The 12,706-nt window shown below is 44.4% G+C and overlaps 2 protein-coding genes and 1 pseudogene across 3 annotated transcripts in view; 2 read left to right on the forward strand and 1 right to left on the reverse strand.

Moving 5' to 3' along the window:
* Positions 1 to 504: 504 nt before the first annotated feature.
* Positions 505 to 2,388, forward strand: LOC306742022 (zinc-binding protein A33-like; annotated as a pseudogene). The gene has a single exon. The product of its transcript is annotated as a zinc-binding protein A33-like (transcript).
* A 4,117-nt stretch (positions 2,389 to 6,505) lies between these two features.
* Positions 6,506 to 10,594, forward strand: LOC306741157 (leiomodin-2-like; the record flags this gene model as incomplete). Its single annotated transcript, XM_079223410.1, is given in 4 exon segments — positions 6,506 to 6,752; positions 6,755 to 6,781; positions 8,419 to 9,587; positions 10,574 to 10,594. Coding segments are annotated over 4 exon segments (1,464 nt in total).
* Positions 10,595 to 12,508: 1,914 nt separating this feature from the next.
* Positions 12,509 to 12,706, reverse strand: part of wasla (WASP like actin nucleation promoting factor a) — a gene marked incomplete at its 5' end in the record, with an annotated part of 13,658 nt that continues 13,460 nt past the window's right edge. The window contains 1 exon segment of the mRNA XM_079224364.1: positions 12,509 to 12,706. This exon segment is cut by the window's right edge and continues 138 nt beyond it.

Raw genomic sequence — 12,706 nt, forward strand, 5'->3', positions numbered from 1 at the left:
CTCATGTTCTTTCTTTCGGCGAAAACCCACCGGGCCCCATGAGCGAAGGCCCGGCCACCAGACGCTCGCCTGCAACTTCCTCTCCTGTGTCTGGTTTTGGGAGGGTGGCCCTGGTCCGAGCGAGGTGGCTAAGGTCCGTGGGCCGCAATACATCAGGGTTATTTTAACCGCTCTTAGTCTGGGCTCTCCCCCGAGACCCGTTTGCCTTGGGATACCCTATTCTAGGTTGATGACAACATAGCTCACAGGATCACTGAGCAAAAGAAAAATATAACAATAAAATTGTGATGCATTAGATTTCAATTAAATATCCAGCATTAGATTAAAATTGAAGTATCCACCTTGAACAGACATGAAGTAAATGTATGTACATTGTGCTGATGATGTCTATCTTTCACTCTTCACTTCATTGCAGGACTTTTACTGTGCGGTATTAAAGATTTTACTGTAAATAAAATAACAAAAGGTTTTGTTTGTCACTCTTGTTGTCCTCAGAGTGTAGATATGTCTGCTGCCAGCATGCAGATGACTGAAGATCATTTCTGTGCTCCATCTGTCTGGATGTGTTCACTGATCCAGTCACCATACCATGTGGACACAACTTCTGTAAAGCCTGCATCACTCAACACTGGAACGTTAATGTTCCTTCTCAGTGTCCCAACTGTAAAGAGGTTTTCTACACCAGACCTGAGCTGAAGGTCAATACGTTCATGAAGGCCGAGCTGGAGAAGACTGATGATGAAATTCAGCAGATGATCCAGAAGAGACGACTGAAGATTCAGGAGATCAAACACTCGGTGGAGCTCAGTGAGGAAGATGCAGACAGAGAGATAGCAGGTGGTGTTCAGGTCTTCACCGCTCTGAAGGAGTCTGTTGAGAGAAGCCAGGCCGAGCTCATCGACACCATCAAAGAGAAGCAGAGAAAGACAGAGAAACAGGCTGAAGGCTTCATCGAAGAGCTGGAACAGGAAATCTGTGAGCTGAAGAAGAGAAGCACTGAGGTGGAGCAGCTCTCACGCTCTGAAGACCACCTCCACCTCCTCCAGAGCTTCAGCACCCTGAAGGCTGCTCCACCCACCAAGAACTGGACAGGAGTCAGAGTCAGTCCACCTTCATATGAGGGGACTGTGGTGAGAGCTGTGACTCAGCTGGAGGAGACGCTCAGTAACCAGATGAAGAAGCTGCTTGAGGTCGAGCTGAAGAGGGTCCAGCAGTCTGCAGTGGATGTGACACTTGATCCTGATACAGCACAACCCAACCTCATCCTGTCTGATGATGGAAAACAAGTACATGATAGTGATGTAATTAAGGATCTCCCAAACAATCCAGAGAGATTTGATTTCTGTGTTACTGTCTTAGCAAAGCAGAGTTTCTCTTCAGGAATATTTTACTACGAGGTTCAGGTTAAAGGGAAGACTCAGTGGGATGGACTAAGTGGGAGTGGTGAGAGAGTCGATCAACAGGAAGGGAGAAATGATACCGTCTCCTGAGAAAGGTTTCTGGATGATATGGTTGAGGAATCAGAATGAGTACTTAGCTCTTGCTGTCCCTCCAGTCCGTCTCTCTCTGAAGTCTCGGCCTCAGAAGGTGGGGGTGTTTGTGGACTATGAGGAGGGTCTGGTCTCCTTTCATGACGTTGATGCTGCAGCTCTTATCTACTCCTTTACTGGCTGCTGCTTCACTGAGAAACTCTACCCATACTTTAGTCCATGTCTTAATGATGGTGGTAAAAACTCTGCTCCTCTGATCATCTCTCCTTTCAATCACACTGAGTAGAACAGCCACTTGATTTGTTACAGAGTTTTACTTTCATCTAATACAATACATGTGTATGTTTATTGGTGATTGGTACAGTGTTTTCTTTCTCTTTTCTATAGATATTTCTTTGATTCGTGTTACCACTCACAACTAAAACACCAGTTTTACTGCATTGATTGATATTATATAATGGAGTGTAATGTATTCTAATAACTACATTACTGTAAGGGTTACTAGTACTGGGGCACAGGAATCAAAAGCATGACAGATAGACCAGGACAGTTTGGTTTAGGCAGGGGTTGACAGGGTCAACACCAGGAGATCAGTTACAAAGGCAGAGAATCCTAAAATGAAAAGCTATAATATATATATATATAACAGGAGAGTTAGCAAACAGGCAGTTGGGGTGAAAACAACCTATGATGGGGGAATGTGTGACAGTTACCTGCCACAAAGACTGTTAAGTCATTAAAAAATCTACAGAGAAATATGAAGTATTTGCACGTTACTTAAATGTTCCAAAACCGTTTGTTTTATGTTATGGTCATTGTGTATAAGAAGTGTTGCATTCTGGCACAAATACAAAAGTATTTAGCTTTTCTGTTTTTCTTTTTAAATAAAAAAGCTAAAAAGGTCACAATGTGTCTGATTAAGTAATTTTGTTTTCTTAAGATATCAGCTGATCAAACAGCTGATGCTGTTTCTAATGACATCACATAATGTGATTAAAAACCCCATCAGCTGTTCTCAGACTGACCTGAGCTGACGAGCTTCAACACCCATCACATGTCAGATAGATGGTTCTGTGACATAATGTGCTGATGTTTCAGGTTGGAGTTGTTGGAGCAGCTGATGGGAACACTAAACCAGTGCTGCTGGTTAGTGGAGAATAAATGAGATGTGAGGACGCCCTCTAGAGGAGGTCATAACAAACTGCAGCCTGTGTTCATTTGAGGACATGCTCTGAATAAAACACTACAGTCTGATGCTGAAGCAGAATACATGAATGCAGGAGCACAAACACATTTGAGTCTAAGGGGTACAAGTACTCTGAGATCACTGATGAGTGAGTATTGAACTTTAACTACTTCTAAAAAGGGACCCAGAAGCCCTGTGATCCACTGCTGTTGGTCCAATCAGAAGGTTTCTCTTCTGTTTAAAACGTATTTTCCTCCTTATGATAAAACTTCCCAATGAAGCAATAAAACCTCAGCCACAAGGGTGCGGTCGAATAGTCAAAACATTAACTCCTAACGTCCTTTCCTAACCACCTTTCCTGGACCTCTGTGTCCCTGGGTCAAGGACAGAGAATGAATTGTTTGTGCTTATGCACCAAACAGCAGTTTGGAGTATCCGGCCTTCTTATAGTCGGTCGGAGGGATTCTGGAAAGGACGGCGCCTGCCAACTCCATAGTTCTCTTGGGAGACAAGATAATAACAATAAAGTGCAACCTATGAAAAACTAAACAAAAGTTTTACACTGCATATCTTTTCAAAATAACAATAACGTGCAACCTGAAGTTCTCAATAAAGGTCTTGAAATAATGAAATTCTCCATTTCCCCGGAGCATTTCCTAGAACCTGTAATACCTCTGCGCCCCACTAGAGGGGCGCGCCCCACAGTTTGAGAACCACTGCTGTAATGTAAAGTTGAACTCAGCCTGCTGTAAATTTAAATTGCCAAAACCGGTTTGGAAGCTTTGCAGCCGTGGCCTCGTTTGTTTATTCAAGCCACAGCTGACCATGAAGTGTCAGTCATGAGAAGAGTGTTTCTCCGTGAGGCATCGGACACGTTTCAATGTTCTAGAGACACAAATGAGTGGGCGGGAAAATACACCTTTTTATCAGTTTATAGGTCTTCTGGTGTTTTATGAAGCTAAAAATCATGATTCACACGCATGTAAATGTAAATGTTGAGTCCAGCTAAATGTGTCTTTTCAAGAGCCATGTACCATTTATGGAGTCGTGTTTTCTTTATAAATTTTTGTTGTTGTGATGAAACTTTTCAGGATGAGGATGGACAGGAGGGATGACATCATGAAAACAGTGATTCCATGTCGTCACCTTCCTAAAATAATGGCATAAGTCATTTTTTAACAAAAAGGATTTTCTTGCCTAAATCATCTCCTCGTGATACTGGCCACCTCTGGTCAAATCGCCTACTTCCTACAACAGATCATGTGATTCTGCCCCTGTAGTATAGCGGCCTGTCAAGAGTGTGACTTAGGACATTTTATTTTGCCTGAATCAAAAGACAATCTGACTAAAGTAATTTTACAAGCTTTTTAATAATGCATTTTGAAGCTAGCATTTAAGCTAGCAATTTAGTTAGCATTTTTGCGAGCATTTTTGTAAATGAAAATCTCACTCGAACATAATATTAGTAATCATAACATAATTTGACCGTTATTACAGTATGCCTGTTGTGCAGTATCTAGAGGCAGCTCGTGCACCCCTATTATATTGGTATTAGTTTTTTGTGTTTTCTGAAAGACCTGAAAAAATGACTTAGGCCATTATTTTAGGAAGGTGACGATGTGCTGGTGTAATGCATTCTGACCACACTGAGCTGCTTCCTCCGGCTGACGGATCGGCTCTAAATGTAACCCCCTGACCTGCAGGGACGAAACCAACAACATCAACAGCGTGGCTCCACATTCAGGCTCGTCACCCAAGAACCTGATAACAGACGAGAGGTTTTGGAACGACCTCCAAACTGTTGACACCAGCTGCGAGTCGGGTGTAAAGGAACGACCCGCAGCAGGTGTGTTAATGAGCTAAACCCAGAAAGCAGTCAGATTAAAGCGAGACAATGAAACACGGGTTTCAGTGGCCATGCTGAAGGAACATCTGATAGAACTGTTCCTGTCGGTTTCATTTGAACTAATTGAACTAAAGTTATAGCATTAATTGCATGTTTTTGCCCACTAGGGGGCAGCAGAACGAGCTGAAAACACAACACGGGTCATATTTATTCAAGTTAGCTATATTTCTGTCATTTTTTTTATTGGAGCAGAAATTAAATATGACAGAATACACAAAACCGAACACCACCAAACCGCCCCATGAGGCTACTCCATTACCCAGCATGCTCCTGGCTGCCCACGTCTTTACAGAGACCTGGATCCCTCGTGGTCCAGGATCAAGCTGCAGGACTTCGAGGGGACGACAGGAGCAGGACTCTGTGTTTACGTTATGATGTTGGTGGTTGTCGGCCATTTTATCTGAACAAAGAATAGTTTCTGTTGCTGCTGTTTGTATCCCGGATGATGCAAATAAAAAAAACAGCACTACTTAATACGGTTTGTGTTAAACGTGTAATGAAAAGCTTCCTTTGAGGTTTGATGAACATAGTAAATTCATTCATTAATAAAGGGGTTTATTTTGGTAGAAATTAATTGAAAGCATCAGATGCCTGGAGGACAAGAAATTACTTATTATACATTCTTTTATTGATGGATGATTTTTCAAATTATTCAGCCAAAGGGGAAATGGGAGTTTTTGTACGCTCAGCGGGGTTCAACATGAAGAATCCACTGACTTGGTTCCTCGTTATTAACGGATCGTGTTTCCATCCTTCGGTCCGGGCCGCGCAGCTGGATGACGGATGCTAATCAGCAATCACCCAGGTCAAAGGTCACATACAGTACAGCCGCTCAGCCGCTCTGGGACCAGAGTGGAGCTGAGAGTCTTTTCACCTCGGACGCGTAACACGAGTCGACTCGTTCGACACGAAGCTGGAAACCAAACAACAAGCCCTCCAGAATGATAAAAAATAAAAAACAACTCAAAAGTAAAAAGGTCAGTCCTTCCAGTACAGGAGTGGACACAATAATGACAACACCTTTGCTCTGATGAGTACAATCTTTCGTAGTCTGGAAAGTGATCCAATGTTTCATTATTGATTCATATTTTTAGTTCAATTCCAACTTCATGATCAGCTGATTTACAGACTTCTTTCCCAATGTATGTGTTTGGGAAAAGTCTTTTTGGGCTCCATGCCGTCACATGTTAGTTGTAGTTCCACCATTTGGCCACTGCGTCAAACCTCTGCGCTCTTCCTGGACATCGGTGTTGAAGTGTTCTTGAGTAATGCTTGTGATCTGGGACACGTTTTCTATTCACTTAGCTCTCTTATTTTCCACGTGTTTTTTGTTGCCTAAACTTTAAACTGCTGTTGTTTCACGCCGGCCAAGTGGCGTAAAATAGCTCGAAATAGCCAGAAAATGTGTCATTGTGACGCTCAGAATGTCCTTAAATTGTTCTGCTCTTTACACATCTTCCCACGAGATCGGCTTGACCGATGGTTTTTCATCACTTCGAAAGAGTCCGACAACTCGCCGTCTCCCGGTGTGAACAGCCTCAGGGTTCACTTGCGGCGTCAACTGCACTTAATCCCAGCATCCTTCGGGGAGAACAAGTGTTTCCCTGACAACAACAACACATCCACGCCGTGCTTCGATCTCCGGTGTCGTCTCCCCACGGCGTCTTGTTCCATTCTTTGAGGCACAGGCCGCTCAGAGGCCTCACATTCCTGCTGTAAGCCTATCTCATTGACCGCCCCAACAACCCAACACCCTAAAAAAAGACAAGGCGATCAGCGGCCTCGCCCTCCACCAGGCCCCTCTGGCAGCTGGGACCAGTAGATGACTGAGGACTCTGCGGCTCGCCAACAGATCTGAACGAGCCTGATGGAGGACGAGTCTACGAGGAGATAGACGAAGAAGAAGAAAGTCCAGAGAGAACCATGAGCACCTTTGGGCGCCGCCGGGAGCCGAAGAAGCACGAGGAGGCGGACGAGGACGAGCTGCTGGCCGCGCTGTCCTCCGAGGAGCTGCAGCAGCTGGAGAGGGAGCTGGCCGACCTGGACGACAACGTGCCCACCGGCCTGAGGCAGCGGGACCAGACCGCCAAGACCCCCACGGGGAGCTTCGACCGGGACGCCCTGCTGAGGTACTGGGAGGACGAGAACAGGAAGCTGCTGGAGGACGAGAACAGGAAGCTGCCGGAGGACGAGAGGACGGTGAGGGGACACCGGGAAGCTTTACACAGGAAGGGATGATTTAAACTGAGATCAGTGCTGATCTGAGTGCAGCAAAACTACTTTTAGAACGGGAACACTAGGATGTAAACTAATAAAAACGAGGCTAGAGTAGTTTAGTTGAACTGAATTACATTTAATCTAGTAAAAACTAAACAGATGTTTAAAAAGAGGTTTAAACTAATGGTTATGAAAGTGATTCAAAGTTAAATCTTTGTTGTTGTAAACCAAACCTAAAATGCATTAATGTTTTAACTATCAACGGATTACACCGTGCTGATTATTTCCCATGATCCTTTTCACAACATCCATGTTTGTTCATTATCTTGTTGGTTTGATATATAAAAAAAAATTAAAAAAAATATTATCTGCAGCCGACATTCGGCAGAAAAGCAGTTTAAAAACATATATGATCGATAATCTGTAACGTTGACAAGAAATGCAGCAAAAAATTGCATGTGATGCATTATTATATCATTGCTAGTTTCAGGTGATTATACACCAATGAAAACATCAAATTCTGCTCATAAATACTGGAGCTTTCAGTAACAACAATAGTATTAGCATTACATATGATGAAAGTAAAAGTACTCATCATGCAGAATGATATATATATTATTATTGGATTATAATATTTGGTCCATTAATGTGTTCGTCACTTTAATGTTGCAGCTAGTGTAAAGCGTAGCTAATTTGACCTCCTTTTATATTATATCACAGTCATTTATATATTTACATTAAATACTGCATATCTGCAAATTAGTTAATTTACTCCATTAAATGAAAACACTAAGTAAATAAACTGCAACAGTGAATCCATCCAACAGAGAACATATCCCCACGTTGCTTTGTTGCTATTATAATCTTTATTTATTTTCTAATCATGTGCAGTATTTTGTAATAATAGATTTGAGTGACACGACTAAAAAAGTCTCACTTAAGAAAATTATTAATAAATGAGAAAACAGATTCAGTTTCAGTTTGAGATTAAAGGAGCCGTCCAACTATTTCTCATGAAGGTCAGTTTACTCTTCGTAATATATATATATATATATATATATATATATATATATATATATATATAAAAAATCATATTCAGTTGTTTCGTCTCAGCTTGGAGACTATGAATATATATGCAGGTGTTATTTCAGTTCAGTTGCATAGTGTGCACACTGAGGGTGTAAAAGCCAAAACATTCTTTGTAAAATGTTTATTATATTATATTTTTCCTTTATGGAAGACCACTGGAGAACACGTTCAATGCCAGAAAGGAAGTATTTCTGATTCACATAACGTGCAAATTAAAGTAATACAAAAAAATCAATTGCGGTTTTGACATGAAGCCTTTTTAAGTGTCCTTAGATGTTTGTGTTGTCCTACCCAACTGGTATGACATATATAATTATGAATAAGTGTCACAATTACCCAGTTATTTAAATGCGTTGGTGGACAGCAGTCTAAAAATACCAGCGAAATGCCAGCTTTAATGACCGCCGGCCAGCGATGGAGACGGGGCCCAATTAAAAGCCGGCATCTGGAGAATGTCAGGGTTCGAGCTCATTTTCTGTCCCGTTATCGTGTGCAGGAGGGAAGCCCGGATAATAGCAGAAGGGAACGAGGGACGGAGACCGCCGGTGACCCCGACAAGACTTTTGACGGCGACCGGAAGAAGAATCCTCAAAAGGGGAAGAAAGCGAGTGAGAACGAGGCGGAAAAGAAAGACGAGTGCAAGAAGGAGTCTCCGATGAGGAGTAAATGTCCTCAGAAGAAAAGTCTGTCGAAGGGCCCAAAGAGCGAATCGAGGAGGACCGAACCCACGGGGACAACCTCCGACGCGGCGAGCGGGAACCCGACCGCCGTCGCCGAAACTCTGGAGCGGATCCGTTGCGACGACCCCGCCGTGAGCGAAGTCAACCTCAACAACATCGAGGACATTTCCCAGGACACCTTGCTGAGCTTCGCCGAGGCCCTGCGCTCAAACACCCACGTCCACGTCTTCAGCCTCGCCAACACCCGCGCAGACGACCGCGTGGCCCTCGCCGTGTCCGAGATGCTGCGCGAGAACCGCTGCGTCAGGGACCTGAACATCGAGTCCAACTTCGTGTCCGGTCAGGGCGTCCTGGCGCTGCTGGCGGCGCTGCAGCACAACCGGACGCTGGTGGAGCTGCGCTTCCACAACCAGAGGCACATGTGCGGCGGGAAGGTGGAGATGGAGATGGTGCAGCTGCTGAGGGGGAACACCACCTTGCTCAAGCTCGGCTACCAGTTCGACCTCGCGGGCCCGAGGATGACGGCGACCAGCATCCTGACGCGCAACCAGGACCAACAGCGGCAGCGGCGGCTCCGACAGAAGGAGGAGCAGAGTCCATCAGAGGTGTCGGGACAAGGCCCCGGTTCATCGGCAGTAAACGGACCCCCAAAGAAGACGTCACAATCTTCCAAGACTGTTGAAAACCAGAAAAGAAACCCTCCTCTTCCTCCCCCTCCGCCTCCTTCGTCTTTAGACCCGCCAACGAGGAAGATCTCCGAAATGGTCAAACAGCACGAGGGCTCGAACACGACGAAGACTCAGTCCAACCAGCGGAAGGCGAAGTCAAAGAAGCTCAAGAACGGCGCCAACGAGAAGGAGAGCGCAGATATCCTCAAGGACCTGAAGAACGCCTTGAAGCCGTCGCTGCAGAAGAGACGAGACGAGCCGGCGCGCCCGCCGCCGCCGCCGCCGCAGACGTCGAGCCGCGACGACCTGATGTTGGCGATCCGCAAGAGCAGCGTCGGGTCCTTAAAAAGGGTAAGACCTCCTCTGAGGCTGTCACTGACTCATCTTTGTTTGAAGTAATTTTAGTGTAAGTGTCTTAAAACCTGCATTCTCTCCAGGCCGCCAGGGGGCGACCCCTCTGGTTGTATAGAAGTATATGCTTCATGTGTTAAAGCTGCATTCTCTCTCCTGACCACCAGGGGTTAACCCCTCTGGTTGTATAGAAGTTTATGCTTTGTGGTAAAGCTGCATTCTCTCCTGATCACCAGGGGGCGACTCCTCTGGTTGTATAGAAGTCTATGCTTCATGTGGCAAAGCTGCATTCTCCCCTGACCACCAGGGGGCGACTCCTCTGGTTGTATAGAAGTATATGCTTCATGTGTTGAAGCTGCATTCTCCCCTGACCACCAGGGGGCGACTCCTCTGGTTGTATAGAAGTCTATGCTTCATGTGGCAAAGCTGCATTCTGCCCTGACCACCAGGGGGCGACTCCTCTGGTTGTATAGAAGTATATGCTTCATGTGTTGAAGCTGCATTCTCTCCTGACCACCAGGGGGCAACTCCTCTGGTTGTATAGAAGTATATGCTTCATGTGTTGAAGCTGCATTCTCCCCTGACCACCAGGGGGCGACTCCTCTGGTTGTATAGAAGTATATATAAATGACTACTTCTCTCTTGATTTATTCCCTCAGTAAACATTGTGAACATGAGTTCACATAAGTAAACGGAGGCTGCGTAGTCCAAAGACGGCAAACTTTATTGTTTCTTTCGACCTTGACAGAGGCAGCACAGACCAGACCCTCCCCTTCCTTTCTTACCCTTCACAATAAAAGCCCTAGACATAAGATTGGCTGGAGAGTATTTTGTTTATTCGTGTATATTTATTGTGACGGAGACAAACCAAAGCTGTAAACAGACACAGTACAAGCAATGCAGCATCATATGTATTTGAAGTATTTCTCCAGCATAACTGTGTTTTTTAAAACATGATTTGTGTGTGTGATGTTTTGTCGTTTCAGGTGGATCTGTCCGACGCCTGAACTCACCTGTTGACCTCACCTGAACTCTGCTCACTTGGTTTTTAAACACTTTGTTTCACACTAAAATGTCACTTTTTAAAACAGCATCTTATTTAACTCGTCACAGCAGCGGAACGCATCGGTCTGTTTTTGGTGAAAAAAGGTTTCCAGCAGCGTCACATTTCAACACAAGTGTCTTTTATTCGGTTATTAATGACTTTTCAGGAAGTTTTAAAATGTAAATTACAGCTCCTGAAACATTTGTCAATGTTGCCCTTTTTTATTTGCCGTCCGGTTTCTGGCTTGCTTTTCTTTTTGTTTGTTGTGGTTGTAAAACGTGCCACAACTTGCCAAGTTTGGTTGGTAATTACATCAAGTTGTTTGTAACGTTCCACAGTTTTATTATATTTTGACACATTTACGATGAGTTTTGTTTTTCTTTCGTCCAAAAAAGGCTGTTTTCTTGGACAAAAATAAATACATATATTTGTATGCTGCTGAGGCAGAACCCACAAAAAGAACGAGACACATTTCTCTGTAAATATTAACATTTATTTAAGTATACAATTTAGTATTCTCATTCCCCCCCAACCCCTTTTCACAGGCTCAGTATCTCGGCTTCTCGATGCAGCATTAACGGCTCGCTGGAGGACGGATTAAAAACTCAGTTAAAACGAGCGTCGGGTCACTTCTCCTCACGGGGCGCCGCCCAACCCCGCAGCTGCTTGCAAATGCCACATTTGGTTTATTAATATTATTATTTGCTCTTTTTAAAAAAATTAATCATTCTCCACGACGAGGCATTTAAAGTCGCGTTTGCATACAATGATAGTTTGTTAACTGGAAGAGGATGAATTTATTTCTCTTTAAGTTCTTTTGCGTGATGTTTGTTTTGAAATAGCGACCGGATGTTTTTCCCCCTCCTGCGGGAAAATAACGTAATGACGTCACAACGAAAACCAACCAACCCGACACGGAGAACAAAACTTCTATCATTTCACAAATGCCACTGTGTGTGTGTGTGTGTGTGTGTGTGTGTGTGTGTGTGTGTGTGTGTGTGTGTGCGTAGACATGTTTCAACATGAAGCCCAAGAGGGTGACGCAGCCTCAGCCATGTTTTTTTTTTGGCTATACGCCGCTACTACCTTTGGTCGGTGTCCCCTTTTGCTCCCAGCTGTAGCCAGCTGGCGCTCATGCTAGTTCCCCGCTAACTTCCGCTAGCGCTCCGCTAGCGCTCCGCTAGCTCCCTGACAACCACCAAAGGTAGCGGGACCAGCCCCAGCTTGACACCCAACTTGGGCAGAGGGGACGCGGGCAGTAGCTAGCAGCAGTGCTAGCTAGCAGCAGTGCTAGCTAGCAGCTGCTCCTAGCTAGCAGCTGCTCCTAGCTTGCAGCTGCTCCTAGCTAGCAGCTGCTGCTAGCTTGCTACAGCGGGACACTGACCGGAGGTAGGAGCGGCTTGTAACCCGACTTTTACGGTACACATTGAGAAACCTTTAGCTTTTAAAGGTGTCCGTCGTCACGATGACCTAAACTCGACAAACGCACACCTGAAGAACACAAAACATAACTATCGTATAAACTGTGTGCAAATAAACAGCTTTTTAACTTCATAAAAAAAAACAACGGAAAGTTGAAAATCCACGCGATTTTTGTCAAAAAAAAAAACAACAATCAGGGTTCATGAAAAAAAAATAAGACGACCGAACTTCAATGCATGAGGAAACTCGGAGGCACGAAAAAGAACAATAGTGTCGCGTCTCAAAGCGACCGCCGTCAAACTCAAAGAGGATCCTGCCCGTTTGGTCGCGAAAAAAAAAGAAAAAAAAATGAACACAAAACAAAAAAACTTCCGAGTTCAGACTCCGAGTGTTTCACATCACCGGTGATGAAATGTAGTGCGGCGTCACGCTAAGTGCTTTCGGATGACGGCGATGAAGAGGATGAAGAGTCTTTACCGGTGAGGAGGAGGATGAAGAGTCTTTACAGGTGATGAAGAGGATGTGTGACGAACTTTACAGAGTCAACGGATGAGGTATTGCACGGATTAATCACAATAAATCGTAAAAAAAGAAGCAATAAAAAAGGGAAAAATAAATATACAGCCAATTCATACAACATTTACATTGCAAT

The sequence above is a fragment of the Taurulus bubalis genome (genome assembly GCF_910589615.1).
Source record: "Taurulus bubalis genome assembly, chromosome: 9".
Classification (NCBI taxonomy): domain Eukaryota; kingdom Metazoa; phylum Chordata; class Actinopteri; order Perciformes; family Cottidae; genus Taurulus; species Taurulus bubalis.